The sequence below is a fragment of the Coloeus monedula genome (assembly GCF_965178545.1).
Source record: "Coloeus monedula genome assembly, chromosome: 11".
Lineage (NCBI taxonomy): Eukaryota > Metazoa > Chordata > Aves > Passeriformes > Corvidae > Coloeus > Coloeus monedula.
In genome coordinates this window covers 3,569,987-3,587,128 of record NC_138791.1, presented here as the reverse complement: position 1 = coordinate 3,587,128, position 17,142 = coordinate 3,569,987, and the positions used below count along the sequence as shown (strand labels likewise).

At 57.0% G+C, this 17,142-nt stretch overlaps 2 protein-coding genes across 4 annotated transcripts in view; one reads left to right on the top strand and one right to left on the bottom strand.

Moving 5' to 3' along the window:
• Positions 1-26: 26 nt before the first annotated feature.
• The window catches only part of RNF123 (ring finger protein 123), a 48,012-nt gene continuing 30,896 nt past the window's right edge, over positions 27-17,142 (bottom strand). For all 3 annotated transcript variants that reach the window (XM_082288936.1, XM_082288938.1, XM_082288937.1), the window contains 8 exons: positions 14,881-15,020; positions 14,542-14,730; positions 12,947-13,022; positions 12,694-12,778; positions 1,220-1,362; positions 787-881; positions 604-689; positions 27-494 (listed from right to left, as the gene is read on the bottom strand). In XM_082288936.1, coding sequence (XP_082145062.1) covers positions 395-494; positions 604-689; positions 787-881; positions 1,220-1,362; positions 12,694-12,778; positions 12,947-13,022; positions 14,542-14,730; positions 14,881-15,020 — 914 coding nt within the window. In that variant the 3' untranslated portion in view covers positions 27-394. The remainder of the gene's footprint in view (positions 495-603; positions 690-786; positions 882-1,219; positions 1,363-12,693; positions 12,779-12,946; positions 13,023-14,541; positions 14,731-14,880; positions 15,021-17,142) is intronic.
• On the top strand, positions 3,091-4,693 carry AMIGO3 (adhesion molecule with Ig like domain 3; the record flags this gene model as incomplete). Its single annotated transcript, XM_082288707.1, has 1 exon — positions 3,091-4,693. Exon 1 carries the CDS (start codon positions 3,176-3,178, stop codon positions 4,691-4,693), a length of 1,518 nt encoding a protein of 505 aa, XP_082144833.1. The 5' UTR covers positions 3,091-3,175.

Below are 17,142 nucleotides of genomic sequence, written 5' to 3'. Positions count from 1 at the left end.
CCCTTCCCCTCTTTCAGGGAACCACATAAGGAAGAATAATTTAATGCTGCTTTTCATGAAGTCAGCCCCCAGCCAGGGGCAAGTTAACAGCCCGAACGCCCAGCCCAGCCCCCCTGCCCTGGCCCCGGGACTGCTGTGTGTTCCCAGTGCTGCCGCAGAGCTGAGGCCTCAGGCTCCCCTCCCTGAGAACGGACCTCGGGGCAGAGAGGCTGCTGGGCACCGGCCTCTCCCACCCTGCAGCCCTCCCACCCCACGCTGCTGCCCCGTGCTGGGTCCTGACCCTCTGGGTGAGGGTCCCACAGCCTTGAGCAGGGCAAGCGATTGGGGAGAAGCCAGCGTGGGGTGGGGGGGCTGCCCTGCTCAGCTGGGGGAGCCTGTGGTGTGGGGCTGGGCCCTAGGAGCTGGCTGGCTTGGTGAAGTCATCCACCCCCGTGATGGTGGCCTTACAGAAGAAGCAGTCCTTGTTGTTCATCAGGTGCTGGTTGATGCAGGCTCTGGGACAGAGGAGGAAAGAGCATCAGCCCCCATCCACATGGCACAGGGCAGGGCCAGGGGCTGGAAGTCATCCTGGTGGAGGTCAGACATGGCATGGGAGCTACTCACTTGCATGACTTGTGGGAGCAGGGCCTGAAGATGGCCGAGATGGGGTGTGCGTAGCAGATGGGGCACAGGTCTTCCTCACTGGTGGGCTGTAGGGGTTACCAGGCAGTTAGTGGTAGCCAAAGCCCCGTGTCCCAGGCCTGCTGTTGAGGACTGGGATAGGGCTGGGGCAGGGGGAGAACTCACCAGTGTGGTAGCAGCCGCCTGCTTGGACTCCTCACTCAGATGGTTCAGCATCTTTTCCACCTTTGCCAGCTCCTCAGCACTGATATACTCTGTGTCTGGGGGGGCAAACTGGGCGTGTGTGGGGTGGGTGGGACCCTCAGGCTGCCCTGAGGCTGCTGAGTGATGCACGGGGGGCTGCGGCTGCCCTTAGGGACCAGCCAGGACAGGGAGCACTGGGCACTGAGAAGGGCAGAATTACTGGCTGGCACTGGATACATTCCCATCCAAAGTGCTACTGCTGGGGTGGTGGAGGAGAGCACAGACACCTGTCCCCAGGACTAAAAGGGCTGGGACATGTTGCAGGGGACACAGACACCAGCAGCCCCATTCCTCCCTCCCCAGCTGTGGTGGGTGGTGAGCACAGCCCAGCTCCCAGCGCAGGGCCAACACTTACAGGTGTGCAGGGAGAAGTGGCGCTTGTCCGTGGCTGGGGCGGCCGCTGCCAGGGCCGAGGGCTCGGCGTGGCCCAGCAGGTACTGGATGGAGCGCAGCTGGAAGCAGGGATCCGCCAGCAGCACCGCGGTCGCGCGCTCGGTCCTGCCAAGGGACACAAACCTCAGACCACAGACAACCCAGTATCGCACACCAGTATCCCCAGCTTGTGTCCCCTCAGCCCAGGGGAATGTGCTCAAATACAGCCAAAGAGCAGCAGCCATCCTTCTCCTCCTCCTCTGCCACCCTGACTCAGAGGCTCTGGGATCGATGTGGTGCTTCAGCACTTGCTGAGGCTGCAGCCCTCGGGCCAGTGCCTGAGCCTGGGTTGCTGCAGGGCGGCTGAAGCAGCCAGTGTTGCCCTCAGTCACAGCACTTCAGGTGAGATCCTCCGCAGAGCCTCACGCCAGGGACTGGGACCCGCCTGCACCAAGGGGACAGCTCAGCGTGCCCTCAGGGAAAGCAGGTCCCCCCACAAGGCAGGAGGGAGAAGTCGTGGCTCTCCCTGGCTTCAGTGGGGACAGCCAGGACAGATGAAGGTCGCCTTAATGAGAGTCTCCATCGGGCACCAGTGCCGCAGCCTGGTAACAGCCCTTGGCAAGGAGCAGAGCTGGCTCCGTGGCCGCCCCAGGGGCAAGCAGAACTGCCCCAGCGGCAGGAGGAGGGAGCAGCCATTCAGCACAGGCTGAGCCGGGGCACAGGGGGTTAACAGGCCCTTGACTCGCAGCAGCCGCAGCCGCCAAATTAGCTTTTTGCTGCCTTAATGGAAACCAATTCCCCAGCTCTCCTCTTCCCACTAACCGCCCGAGCTCTGGATAATGACATTCCTGCGTGTCCTTCACCCTATGGCCACTCCTTCCCCCCAGCAGCCCGCGGCACCCCCTCTGCCGTGGGGACCCTGCCGAGCTCAGGCCCCCTGCTCACCCCAAGGCCGGAGGTGCCGGGGGGTCCCCAGCTCGTGGGGGTGCCGAGGACGAGGGCAGAGGGAAGAACCACGGCTGGGAGAGAAGCAGCACCGGGGGGTGACCGCCATCCCCACTCCCAGCCCGGGTGCAGGATGGGACACGAGGGGCTCCCGGAGGTGACGGGTTTGTTCCAGCATTCTGCCAGAGGCTGGGCAGTGGCGGAGCAGCCGCTGCACGGACTGCAGCCGGTCGCGGCTCTCCGGCGGCTGCACACCGCTACGGCCGAAGTGGTCCTGAGCTCCCCTGGGGACAAGCGACCGCGCGGGGTCGGTGCTGGCTGCGCATCGCTCTGCCCACTCGCAGGGAGGGCCACGGCGAGGGACGGGGCCAGGGACCGGGCCAGGGCCACCGCCGCGGCCACCACTCCCCGCGCCGGGGCCAATGGGATCCCGCCCGGCCCCCTCGCCGCGCACCGCCCGCGCGTAAATAGGGGCAGGAGCGGGACCGCGCTCCCGGAGCGCGCCCGGCTCCCGGAGATGCTGCCCGGGAGGGAGCCGGACGGGGCTCCCGGAGGCTGCAGCGTGCGGATGTGCCCCGGCGGCGCTGAGCCCTGAGAAACTTCGCACTCTAGGGATGAGCAGCTCCAGGAGGCAGCGAGGCGCCCGCCCAGCCGGACACGCAGCCCCGGAGCGCCCGAGCGCCTCAGCCCCCTGATGCTGATCGCCGGCTCCCGCCCGACCCCCGGCAGCCCCCGGCCGGCCGGAGCACAGGTACGAGGCAGCCTCGGGTGAGCCGCGGCAGAGCCGAGCACGGCAATGCCGCCCCGTAGGTCTTTTCAAGCCCCACGGCTGGAATCGGGATCCTCTTTCGCGGGGTGTAGAAGGGCGTCTGTGGATGCTTAGCAGAGCCAAGCCGGCACTGGGGGCGAGAAGGGAGACGGCGGCAGATTTTCTCTCGCGTCTCATTGAGCCTGGCTGTGCCGCCGGGCTGTACAGAGGCTTCTGCCCACCACAATGTCCTCGCCGGTGCCCGTGGACCCGCTCTGGCCGCGGGTGGCAAAGCTGTTCCTGCTGCTGCTCCAGCTGCGCGCTCCCCGAGCCTCCCCACAGCCCCACCGCTGCCCTGCCGCCTGCATCTGCACCTCCGACCTACTGAGCTGCAGTCGGCAGATGCTGCTGCGGGTGCCCCAGGCACTGCCGCCCACCACCACCACGCTGGACCTCAGCCACAACGCCCTCACCCAACTCCACGACCGCTGGCTGGCCGCCCTCCCGCACCTCGAGGCCCTTCACATCAGCCACAACCAGATTCGGAACCTTTCTCCGCGGGCTTTCCACAATGCCTCCTTCCTGCGGCACCTGGACATGTCCTCCAACTACCTGCACGCCGTGGAGACGCACTACTTCGAGGCGCTGGTGAGCCTGGAGGAGCTGCTGCTCTACAACAACCGCATCACGCGGGTGGATGAAAACGCCTTTGCCAAGCTGAGTGGTCTGCGGAAAGTCTACCTGAGCTGGAACAACCTGACCACCTTCCCCTTCCATGCAGTGCAGGGGCTGGGAATCTACAACCTGCGCACGCTGGACCTCTCCTCCAACAGCCTGAGCAGCATCCCCGTGGAGGTGCTGGCAGCTCTGCCCGAAAACATCGGCAATGGCTTGTATCTGCACAACAACCCCATCAGGTGCAGCTGCCCACTCTACCTGATGCTCCAGCGCTGGAATCAGCAAGGTTTCAGCTCTGTGAAAGATTTCTTTGAGGAACACACCTGCAAGGTGTCTGACAATGTGCCCCGGTCCCTGATCAAGTTTCTCAAACACAGCCACATGTTTGAGAACTGCTCGGCGAGCACCAAAGACACAGACCTCTCGCACTTGGAGGTGATGGTGGGCCAGCCCATCCTGCTCACCTGTAACACCAGCCTGCCGCAATCAACCACCACCTACATGTGGATCACCCCTAACCACGAGCCCATCAAACACCCTGGGAACAGCAATCACTCCCTGGAGGTCTATCGCAACGGCAGCCTGAGGATCGCCGTAGCCAAGCCCTGGCTCTCGGGGGTCTACGTAGGCTTGGCCATGAACAGCCCCTACAACTTCAGCAGGATGTGTGAGTTCAACGTGACCGTCCTCTACCCCAAGCCAGCTGAGGAGACCTTCAGCACTGGCCTCACAACCCTGCTGGGTTGCATTGTGAGCCTGCTGCTGGTGATCATCTACTTGTACCTCACGCCGTGCCGCTGCCTGGGCTGCTGCAAGAAGCCGGCCCCGCTCAGCCCCCCGCAGGAGTGCAGCGCCCAGTCCTCCATCCTCAGCACCACTCCTCCTGCCACCGATGGGCCAAACCGCAAGGCCAGCGCCAACAAACATGTTGTCTTCCTCGAGCCCATCACGGAGACACAGAACGGCAAGATCCGCCTGGCCCTCGGCGAGGACTTCCCTGACCCCAAACACCTCAAGGTCCTGCAGCTCAAGTCAGACTCAGAGTCCATCAGCTCTGTCTTTTCTGACACCCCCATTGTGTCTTAGTGGGAGAGAGCTGGGAGCAGATCTGAGGCCTCCCAAGAGCTGGTCTCCTCCATCACTGCTAGAACAGGATTATTGGGCATCCTGAATTCCTGGCTTGACCACGACCCACGGGAGTGATTGACATCACCCGCAACCGCTTCAGCCATGGGCTCCTGGTGGGTTCTGGGCCATGGGCACATTGGTGCCCAGCAAAAGCACCCTGCATAATCCACTGGCAATGGCCATGTTAGCACAAGGGTAACGCTGATGAACCCAGCATGCTGGAGAAACGCCCCTTCATTTGGGCACCCACCCTCCCTAACGTAACACCAGAGCTGGGGGTCTGCCATATCCCCAGGCATGAGATGCCCAACCTGACACCACTGCCACAGACCAGGTCAAGGGATAGCTGTGACAAGTGGGACACTGTCCTGGCTCATGCCAGGACCCTCAGGAATGGTGATGCCACCATCCTCTCCCAGTCCATGGCGGTCCCCATCAGTATGCCATGGCTGGGAGCAGGGGACTGTGACCCCATCACATGTGGGGGATACACAGCCTCCCTCTCCCCAAACGTGGCCACGCAGGAGGGATGGAGCTCAGCGCCTGACCAGCCACGCAGCCAAGCAAACCTTACAAGCTTTTGCTTCCCGAGAAGCTGTAAATCGTCAAAGCAGGATTAGGTGACGAGACACAGCGCCCCAGCCCGCATTGCTCAGAGCTCTCTGTGCCACCAAGGACACTGAGGTCTCCGATGCACCACGCGCTCCTTCGCTGCTTCTCCTTGAGGCGGACACGCGCTGCTCAAGCACAGCTATTTAGGCAGTAACCTAATCAGCCTATCGATAAATGTGAGTAATCCTCCCCTCTCCTGGGTCGTAATTCTCTAGTTCCATTGGAATAAAAATGCCTATTTTTTTAAGCTCACACTGGGCTGAGTGTCTCCTTGCCCTTGCAGCAGTGTGCAGCCACCCCGCAGCTCACGGACACAGTGGTGGGAGGCTGAGATCTGAGGGAGCCCAGAATTCCTGCAGGCCCAGCACATGGAGGCAGGCAATCTGCACTGGATTGGCAGCCTCTGTTCCCATCAAATGGCCTTCAGGTGGCCTTGGCAAGGGGGTTAAATGTGCTGGTGGCCAGTGGTTTGTCCTTGGGAGGACAGGACCCCAAAATGATGCTTCGGAGCTGGGGAAGGAGCAGCACCAACTGACATGAGGGCATGTCCAGACCCCGAAAGGAACAAGCAGGGTTTAGATGCAGGGGAAAGGCACTGCTAGGGATGGGATTGGCCCTGCTTTTGGCTTAGTCCTGGTGCTCCCTGCAGATGGAGCCCCCCCACTCGTGTCACCTGCACTGCCTTCCCTGGCATCCACCCTTGCCTCTTACTGAAACAGGGAGTGGTTCTGCCCCCTCCAAAATACCTGTCTGATCCCACAGATGGATAAAGGTATCCTACCCATCTGCCAGTCACCAGCATCCCATCCACAGCTGGAGCAGGAGCATGTGGCCATCACATACAGCACAGGAGAGGCTGGGGCTACCCTGTGGGCAGGAGCACAGCTCAGCCACCACTGGGACCAGGATCCTTCTGAGACCTGCAGCCCCCTCCCACGGCTGAGCACCCTGGTCCCAAGAGCTGCTGGCAGCCCTGTGACTGGTGGGAGGGCAAAAACCCTGCAGCATTGGGACCACACTAACACACATCCTTCGACTTCTTTGGCCAGGAAACAAGCCGCTTTTATCCCAGCAAAAACTCGACTTTACGCCCAAATAAATTGCTAAAACCATCCCCCCACGCCATCCAAGGAGGGGAGAGTGTTTGGGAGAGCAGCTCTCCTGAGCCAGCCCGGCCTCCCAGTGCCGCTCCTTACAGTGACCTTGCACAGCTCCGTGCGATCCGTGGCCCGCGGCTGGCGGAGGTGACGGATGCGCAGTGACAGGCCCCGCTGGCCTGTGCCCTCGCTCCCCACACTCGCCACCGCTGGCCCTGTCACCTCACGTTAGCACAGTGTCCTGATGGGCCCAGGACGCCGTGCTGGCCACACCGGGGGCTGCCAGGGGGTGATGGGGTGCGTCGGTGTCAGACACAGAGGTGAGTGGCACCTTGAGGGTGGAGCTGAGGTGCTGCCATCACCCCTGGCCTTGCACCCAGGCAGGGACCACATGGGAAGGAAGGTTTGAATTTGACCTGGGAATGTCTGGGAAAGACAAGAGATGCAGCTGACTGCACCCAGGCCCAAACCAGTCAAGGGCAGTGATCCAAGTGTGACCTGATCTGCTGAGACAGTGCAAAGCCCATGCCAGAGCATGTGCCATATCTAAGCACCACATCTTCCTCCAGAAGGAAAGACAAAGTGCTGCTCTGGGCCCCAGCACCAGGAGTGGGTGTTACCCACCCATTATTGCCTTACCATCCTTGTCTGTCTCCTTGAACATCTTCCCCTTCTCCACTGCCAACACCAGCTTCCCAGGCATTAGTGCTCCTGCAAACTGGCATCCTCCGCTGAGGATAATGACTGAAGCTTGGGGAAAGCTCAGGGAGTGTCAGAAAAGCTCCCAGGGGCTTTTTCAGGGCCACCCCAGCCTGAAAAAGCCCAGGAGAGTTCTTCTAGGCTGGCTGCAATTCTCCTATCCCTGCAGGAAAGCTGAGGCTTGCTCTCTCAGGTTTGTATCCGTGCTGCCCTCAAGGGATCCCACTGCCTTTACCCAGGAAAGTCTTGCTGCTGCTTTTCACACATTCCTGATGCTCAGAAAGGATCCCACACCACATTGCTGATCCAAATGAGCACTGGAAGGCAGTTTGGACTGTCGAAGCAGTTCATTAGGCAGCCTGAAAGGCAGAACATCTCAGCGAGGAAGAACAGACAGGAGCAAAGCCTCTCTGACAGGCAGGAGTTGGGAAACCTAATGGATGTTCCCCAAGGAATACACTGTCCTCTCTTGGCAGCCATCTCTACCATTACACCCCTGGCTCCCTGCCACACCTCCCTCCTGCTCCTTGACTCTGCAGGGTAAAGTAATGGGTCAGCACAAAGCTTGGTGGCCCTGGCACACAGGGACCTGTGCCAGCACGTGCAGGGATAAGGACCAGCTTTGGGGTAAGGACCAGCTTTGGGGACCAGTGTCCAACACTGACTCCTGTCTCCCCTGGCACCTCACACCTCAGCTAGGACAACGAGGGTGCAGTGAATCTCAGTCCCATCCTGTCCTCCTGTCACCAAGGATGAACACATGATGAACACGGTGGGGGCCTGGATCCTTTCCTTATGATGCTCACAGTTTTCCAGAAAGCTCAAATCAGCAAAGCCTGGTGCTGACCAGCACAAGGCCTGCTCCAGCCTCCCAGCATGTGCCTGACAGCCCAGAGGGGCTGCGAGAGCCCAGCCCTGGCAGTCCCATCACTCAGGATGCAGCACTTGCAGCTGGCAGCTTGTAAAAACACTGACCACAGTCCTTTTTCAACCACAAAACCTAGGCCAGAGCTAATAATTCTTCCATGCTCTGGCTCACACTCACCCCGATGTTACACACTGCAAAACTGGACTACCACCCATTTTCTGAGTCTTTAGAGTGAGGTACCAAGGTCTCCTTTACACTAGTCCATGAAATGTCTACTCCTGCCCCTCCTTCCACCACAGCCTGCTCACCAACACTGTTGAGAGAGCATTAGTGTTTAAGGGATCAGTAATTACAAAGTTTTATTGGAACTATGCAGAAAACTACCATGTCCACAGGAGCAGCCAAGCCCCCAGGGTCCCAGCAGCACTCGAGCACACAGGTGGGTGGCCAGGCTGTTTAGGAACCTGCAGGCTGGGATCTTCTGATCTTTCAAGCGGAGGTGATCCCAAAACCCTGAGGATTTAGCATTTGTTCATTTAGCAACTGAGCAGTCTTCTTAGCCTTCCTCTTCCACCCAGTCTTGTGCCTCCTCACCCTTCTGCTCACCAGTACGTTACTTCTGCCCTGGGCACCTCTTTGTCTCCTCCCAGCCCATCTCTCTGCTCCCATCCAGACAGAAATATCCCAACATCACACCAGCTCAGTGCTGCTTCTGGCAGGTCCCACTGGCTCCTGTTCAGCATCCCACTGGCTCAGCATGGTTGTTTCTGGTCCAGGATCCCTGTTCTGTGCTCTGATGGCTGGTACCACCATGTTCCCGGTGAGCACAGTGCTTTTCCTTCTGTCCTCTCTGTCCTTCATGCAGAAGTCCTTGGGAGAAGCACCTTGAAGGCTCTTTAGGACTTGTCCTGTACAGATTGGTTCACTGGCTCCTTGCATGTGCCCCAGCCCTCTCCTCACCCCAACAGCATCACCTCCCTGCCTCTGAAGGGATGGAGGGAGTACGGGGGAAGCCCAAGGAGCAGAGCAGTGGCCCTGCCCTGACAGAACACAGCTCATCTCCACTCTGGGATGGCCACTCACTTCCCACAAAGCCCGTCCTGATTACAGCATGCCTGCACACACAGGCGACCACAGCCTCACCTCTGGGCCTCACCCCTTCCCCTGCCACTCGCTCTCGCCAGGATCCTGACACCAGCTCTGGCCAACGCCACTCCATTAGCTCACTCTGATAGAGGCTTAATAGAAAATCTGCTCAATTATTTAGCAAGCAGACAAACGGGAGGATGATATTGCCTGAAGGCAGCCAGGGTCTGCGGCATGGATTCAGCCCAGCTCCTGGCTCAGCCTGGCAGATCCTGCCTTCCCTCTCCTCCCCGCTCAGTCATTAAGGCTGGCAGAGGGAGCAAAGGGACATCCCTGCCCTCGGCCCTGCCAGCCCCTGAGACTCCCCAGTGCTGCCCAACAGCTCTCAGACCCAAGGGCTGGGAGGAGGCACTGAAGCTTTGGCTCACCATGAGCAGCACCAGCCTGTCCTGCCTGACCCAGCAAGGAAATGCACCTCTGCTCTCTCAAAAGCACAGCCTGCTCCATCCAGGGACTACAGCGAAAGATGGATCAACTGTCTCACCACAGCCTGGCCTGGGCAATGTTCCCTTTCCTTGTGCTTAATGGCTCTGTTTGATGCCAGGAGTTCACAGCAAGAGGACTTGATGCCTGGATGAGAGTCCTGTGCTGGGAAAGGAGCAGCTGAGACATCTGATTGCAGCCTGGTAACACAACTGGATGAGTTGGCAGGGCCCTGGCTCTACTTACTTACTTCCTTTCCCACTGCAATGTTCTCACCCCATAAACAGGACTTCATTCCTTCACTACCAGATGAGCCTGCTCCCTACGGCCCAGATGTTTGCAGCACCTTCCAACCAAGTGCCTGGCACAGCGTCTGCTTGCTGGGTTAGAGGCAACCAGAAAAAACACAGCCAAACCAAGGAAGTCTCCCAAGGTCCTGTCCCTGTCCTCCTTCTCTGGGGCACAGCCTCCTCACAGGAAACCAGCCAGGGTCGCCCTGTCCCTGGTAATTCCAACAGGGATGCTCCTACATGCAAATGTGGATTGGAAAATCTCTCTGCTAATGGTTTCTGGCAATCTGGGAGTTACCAAATCGGACCTGGAAGAGATTTCTACAAGCTTTCAGCACTGCCCAGGCAGAGTCCTTCTGGGGAAGGACAAAAGCCTGTCCTGTTATCCTGCTTGCTGCACTGAGAGGGAGAAAGGAAAAAGAAAAGCTGTCTACACATGAGTTCACATAAACAGGTCTGCTCTGGAGAGCCTGGTTACATACAGGACCCTTTAAATCTCTTCAGCCATGGCAATCATCTCCCATGGGAGTGTACAGACCCGAGGAAGGTTTGAATTCTCCTGTTCCATTCCTCTTATTCACCTGGAGACAGATGCTTCCCAATGCTGTGCTCTGGGCCAGCCATTGTTGATACGCACTATCTCTCTGGGTTTTGGGTGACTGCACCTCCAGGTTTCAGCACCCTGTGGTGATGGTGCCTTGGACAGAGCACGAAACCAGGCCTGAGCCCTTGAGGAATGCAGGCAGCAGAAAAACCCCAGTGGTTCCTCTCACACCTGCTGGTTTTCTCCATCCCATCTCTGTTTGCCACTGCTCCATGTGGCTGCACGGAGCAGAAGCACTCTGTGAGTGGGGTGCAACACCCAGTCCTCAATTCAGAGCACTGCCAAGAGGGTGGGGGCTCAGTTCTCCCTTCCCCATGACATACTCTGCCTTTGATCTCTGCCACCCCCTCTGCTCAGGCAGCAGTGCAGGGTCTCCAAGCCACCTCCCTTGGTTCTTTTGTCTTGATTGACCTCAATGGCTCCCCTGCAACATTTGCTTGCCTTTTATAGATCACTGACGTATCAAACCTCAGGTTTAGTGCACGGCTTTGCAAAATCACGCAGAAGAATTCTGGTTTATGGATATTTTTACCTGGGCTTCCTCCTATTCCGCCTTCTGCTTCTCCCGCTCAGTTAGGTCCACCTTAAGGACACGATGTTTTTCATGCATCATTCCACTATTTTGCATTTATTTCTCCTTTCCAGTGCTCAGGGAAATGACTACAAAGCCCTTGAACATCAGAGACTTGCCACTTCCCTAGAGCACAGTGCCTCTGGTTTGTAATGGTGCAGCCCAAGGCATGAAGGATGCTGTTGGCACACAGGGGACAGTGTCACTTGGTGATGACACTGGCTGCCTGGAATTCACAAACCCAAAGCACAACGGGCTTTTCAGGGAAAGGACAGAGTCTGGAAGCTTTCTGTCTCCCCAGGACTCCCTGCAGCTTAGGAAGGATGTGACTGATACCATCTCCCCAGCACTCTTTGGAGTTTGATAAACTGAGGGACAACCCTTCTCCATTTTGACCTGACAAGTGACCTGGCCTGGGAGAGATGTTCAAAGGAGAGACAGGCAGGGAAAGACTTCTCATCCTGGCATGCAGGGAACTGTTTTATCACCTCCCCCTTCCCTTCAGGAAGAAGTGTCTAGTTGTGGCATCAAATTCATGATGTTTGCCCTTTCCATGGAGCAAGGTTCTGGGGGTGAGCAAAATCCACCTCTGTTCACAGCCCAGAAAGGCCACTGATCAATGACCTTGGGCTCAGGTTTTGGCACTGTCACACTGGGGGCTGTGAGACTGGTGCAGCAGCCACAGAAGGCAGGTTATAATTAGATATATTTGTGTATATCTTTGAGTCCTTGAGAGAAGAAGCTGAAAGACTGGCTGCAGGGCTGAGCTGCTCGGCCAGATGGGACTCTGCTCTCTGCAAAGCCAGAGACTATTGTGTTCTCCGGACATGAAAAAAGCAGGATCTACAGCACAGACAGAAGAGCCCCATCTCCTACAGTCCTACAGCAGTCCTACAGCACACAGTGACCAGGCAAGGCACCTGCATATGACACTGGGAGACAGCAAAGGCAGGGCTTCAGTGTCAGCACAAGTCTGTTTTGCAGGACTCGGTACAAGCAGACACAGACACACATAGCTGTGGCTTTGTCCAGCCACATCACTCCCCCAGTGCTGCCTCTCTGAGTAATTGGCTACCATAAAGACAAGATTTGTTTCATCTTAAAATCAGCATCACCCAAGTGACTGGAGAAGACTTGTCTCACCTTTGTGGCACCTGTCTGGGCAGCCAGAGAGCTCTGCACACATTCTGATGCATTCCTGAGAGGAGTCCAGGGTGAAGGAGCTTCAATGAGCTTCCTTCCAGCCATCACTGTGTGCTGCAGCACTTTGTGTGTGTCACCACACCAGCACAGCTCCATCACATGCAGCACCCACAACTTCCAACAGCAGCTGTCCTGTCACACAGTGCCAGACCCCATCCCAAGGAGGAAGGAGTACACGTGCTCTCAGTACATCTCACAGCCACCTCTCACAAGGGGTTTTCCACCACCACAGCAAGGGGCTTTGCACCCAGCAGTAGCACTGGGATGCAGCTTCTCCAGGGAATGTGGCTCTTTGGTTTCTGCCTGCTGCACACACATCAGCTTCACCTCGCTTTAGTCCCCACACCCCATGCTGCTCCTACAACACCTCCCATGGCCCCACTGTAGCACCCAGAGCAGTGCCACACACAGATAGCCCGTGCTTTGGAAGGCAAAAGCCGCTCACCCCTGAACATCAGTGTCCACCAGCAGCCGGACCAGTATCCCTGTCACAGCCACCAGGATTGGGTAATGGTCCACGCTCTCCAGCCCTATGGAAGCAAAAGAGAAAGGTAAGAGCTTCTGCCACTGTGTGACAGGCAGAGCAGGGCAGGTCTGAGGTCTGATCCCACGCAGCTCTGCACTGCCCTTTGGTACACGCCATCCCTCCCTTCCCAAGGGCATGCTCCCAGCACATTTTCCGTGGAGAGTGGACTCACCCGGCAGACGGAGGTTGACCACTCTGTCAAACAAGTTCCTTTCAGCTGTCACACGGTTCAGCACCTGGTTCAACAGCTGTGTAGGGAAAAGCAGAGAGGGTTTTTATGTCCTGGATGGGCCTTCCTGTGAGCAGCATCCAAAGAGCTTTGGGGCAGCATGTCCTTACAGTTCAGGCTCAGTGCCTGAGAGCTGGTGGATGCACAGAGGGAGGCTCACAACACACACCTAGCTTGGCCCTGGCATGGAAGGAGTGGTACCACACACAGTGGTTGTACCAGACCAAAACCACCCAGGGAATGGTCACTCTGAGGTAAAGACACCTGAATGTCAGCGCCTTCCGCCTAAATCTGAATTCCCACCTACAGAAGCCAAGCTACTTCTGCAGATAAAAGCTCCTGGCAAGGAGAAGGTACAGTCCCCAGGACAGCCACAGCCTGTGAAGAGTGAGCTGGCAGCTGTGGGCAAAAGCAGTGTCAGCAGGGTGAAGCACGGTCCAGGTCCTGCCCTGCCTGGAGCTGGCAGCAGGATGGGCCTACCAGCTCTGAAGCACAGGGTGAGTGCAGAGAGCAATCTGCAGAGATGGAATCAGCTGTGAAGACACTTAATTAGCCACCATTAGCTCTCACCCAACCCCCCAGTGGGAGGAATGGGGACCGCTCCAGGCCTGACATAAGCGCTGCAAGCCGAGCACCATCTCTCAAAATGCAGCATCCCTCTTCCTGTCGCCCCAATGCACAACAGCAGAACACAGCACCCCTCTGTGGGCATGGTCAGTGGTGGGGCACGGCTTCACAACAGCACCAGACAGCAAGGAGGAAGCTGCAGCACTCCACTCTCTGCTGCACATTCCCCAGCTTGCCTAAGTCATCTGCTAAGGGCCCCTCACTCTCCTCCTCACCCAGCTGAGCACTTCCCGCATGATTATGGTATCAGATCCCACTACCCCTTGCTTTGTTTCATCTGCTCAGAGCCCTGAGTCTCAGCCTTTGGGGTACTACTATGGTACATCTGACTGCTCTCCACTAGTCCAGCTTGTACAAAGGCAGCCTGCCCTCAGCGCTTTCCAGGATTGCTCATGCTTTAGAGGAGAAACTAATTTACTGGAGCCTAAGGGATGTTGCGAGTTGGAATGGGGCTGTCCCAGTCACTGTGGCAGGAAAATGGAGACATTTGTTACCATGTTCTAGGACCAAGGGATAAAGGACCAAGATGCCTGCCCAAACACTGGAGTGCGTGCCCTGTGAAACCAGCTATGCTCTCCAGAGCTCCTAACCCAGATGTACCACACCTCCTCTCCAGACTTCATGACACTGCTTGTCACAGGAGAATTCAGCATTTACTGGCCCCTCATAAGGAAGATTTAAGCAGCTGTCCCCCTCCCTCCCAGTAGAGGTAGGAATCAGCTGCGACCAGACCAGTTGCAAAGGAGGGGAGCAGTTGATGTGTAGAGATTTTAGGGAGCACCACTTGTTCCACAGCAGCTCTAGGTACTAAAGCACTTGCAGCAGGAGCCCCCAGTTCACCACACATCTGGAGAGAGGGCAGAAGGGTCCTCATGGCCCTCCAGATGCTGTTTCTTCACACAGGATGATACCTGGGCAAGCCTCCGAAGCAGCAGCTCTGACGACGGGCGATTCCAGTCGAGGAAGATCTCCGGCGCCAGGGTGACGGTCATTTCCAGCACCCTGAGCAGACTCACTGACAGGTCAAAGCAGGTGGCACACACCTTCAGCTGGCGGCTGTCCACAAAGTTCCTCTCCAGGCGCTCTGCTGCCTGCTGGATCTGCCAGGCAATGGAGACAGCTTAAAAAGGTGCCCCTTCCCAAAAGGAGAGCCGCGACCCCCAGCCCAATGAGTTGTGCCTTGAGCCTTGCTGCGTGCAGGACACAGCACCCATTGAGTGCCGCATCCCACAGCTCTGGTGCACACCCACCTCCTGAATCATGCCGATGAACTCGGAGAACGCCCAGTTCAGCTGGTTCAGGACACTGTTGAGGAAGCTGGGGGCCAGGTCGCGGTCGCTGCGGAGCAGGTCTGCCATGTGCCGCTGCAGCAAGGTGGATGGACACGGCTCTGAAACCAGACAGTGACAGCTTCAGTGGCCTGATCCCAGGGCAGCCAGGAGTGAGGGGCAAGGGCAGGCTGAGAGACCAGTCCTGGGCTTGGGAAATGTTGGCTTGTGCCTTAGAGTAAGCAGAGACGGCAGGGCACTGGGAGCTGGCACAAGGACTGTTCTGAGCAGTGATTGCTCCTGTTGGGCCTCCAAGCACTTCTTTGCAATGCCAGCCTGAATTAAACAGGGAAGAGCCCTCCATGCTCGCTGCTGCCCACGTGCACAGGAGCACTGCCCTGCAGCTCAGCATCCCTCCTGCTCAGCTCTGCAGAGGCCCATGGTCAGCTCAGCACTAATTGCTCCTGATACCAGTGTGGCACCAGCTGCCCAGAGCCAGCACAGCCACCCTGGCCTCACATGGCTGTGCCCATCTGCCTGCATCTGGAGAGGAAGGTATCCAGTAAATCCCACCCCGAGAGGCTTCTGTATGGAGCTGAGGCTGGTTTTGTCCTTAGCAGGCTCAGGCAGAGCTGCCCACACTCCCCAGCCAGGTTCAGCCTGAGCACAGACACATCCCCTTGGTTACATGGCATTTCTGGGCTTCCTCACTATCAAGATTACAGATGAGGTCAGACCCAGCAGCTGGAAAACACAATCAGGGCTGTGTGGGACACCAGCCCCCATGGATGGACAGCGAAAGGAAGGGGGCACAAAAGGGACAGATGCTTCTCACCAGCAGAAGGACCCACTGTCTGCAAGAGGCTCACAAAACATTCAGCACTACAAGGGAAGGGTACTGGAGTTCAACCCAAAATTCAGGACTTGGAAAGAAAAAGCTTGAGCAGATTTACCAGCTATTGGGAAAAACCCCAATCTAACTACATTTTCCTCCACTAGAAGCTATTAGAAAGAGCAGGTGGGAACTCTGGCAGCACCAGGACTGCCATGCCCAGAGGAACAAGCTGTGCTGCGACTGCAGAAGTTCTCTGGGGTTGCAGCCTACTCGAAGGGCCAGTATGGGCAAAGCAGACACAAGACAACTTCCATCACACCCCTAGGGATCAAGAAGCAAGGCGTAACTACAGGCAGATTGTTAGCTGGGATTAGTAAAGCCAGAGACGGATGACAGGAGACCGTCATCTGAAATGGGAACAGGATAAATTATTCCGTGAATACCCACTAGCAAGTGCAATGAACTTCTGTTATAATGGAGGACACGAGCTGAATCTCACAGTGCATAATCACCCCAGGCAGGCTGGTGCCCTGGCTTTGATCCTGCCTAAAAGCTCGTTTTTGGGAGGGGTTTCATCAAAACAAATGTCTTTGATGTCCTAGTCCCACCCCAGCCTTCGGGCTACACGTGCCTCAGGGACTGGACAAGCCAGACATCCTTTTTACATATTTATTGGTCCTCTGGGGATTTCTTGCCCAGTGTCCTCTGACACTGTGTAAGCCTTCAGCACTAAACGTGTCCCAGAGCAACATTCCACAGTTCAGCTGTGTGTAGCAGGAGGAATTTGGATTGGCGCTTGGCTACTACTCGCTTTATTTTTTAGTATTTATTCTCTGTAACCCCTTCCTTCTGGTGGTAGAGACAGCAAGATTCTCCTCTCCAGTCAATTCCTCCAGCTAGCTGTGATTCCAGACCTTCACAACAGTCTTTTAAAGAGGATCAGCCCAAGCTAGTGCAGTTTCTCACACTGAAACTGTCCCATCTTTGTCCCTTTCACCAGCCCTTCCTGAAGCCCAACATCTCTCCCAGGTTTTCTTTGCAGAGGTGGAATCAGAAGCACATGCAGCATCCAAACCACAAGTGCATGGCAGATTTGCACAAAGGCATAATGTGGTTTTGGTTTTGTTCTGTTTTGCTTTCCTCATAATTCCTGCTGTGTAATTTGTTCCTTGGAATGCACACCAAGCTGCTCTTCTCTAAAAGATTACAATAGGATGCCAGTTCAAGGATAACCCTCAAGAACCTGAATTTTGTCCTGAGGCACAAATGGAGAAGCCCAGGAGTCAATGCTGGAGCACACCTTGTCTCCTCTGTCAGTGATGGATGAAGGGGCACAGCACACTCTTACTTCACCACTCTACACTTGGTGATGCTGAATTCCATCCATGACATTCTCCCAGTCATTCAGA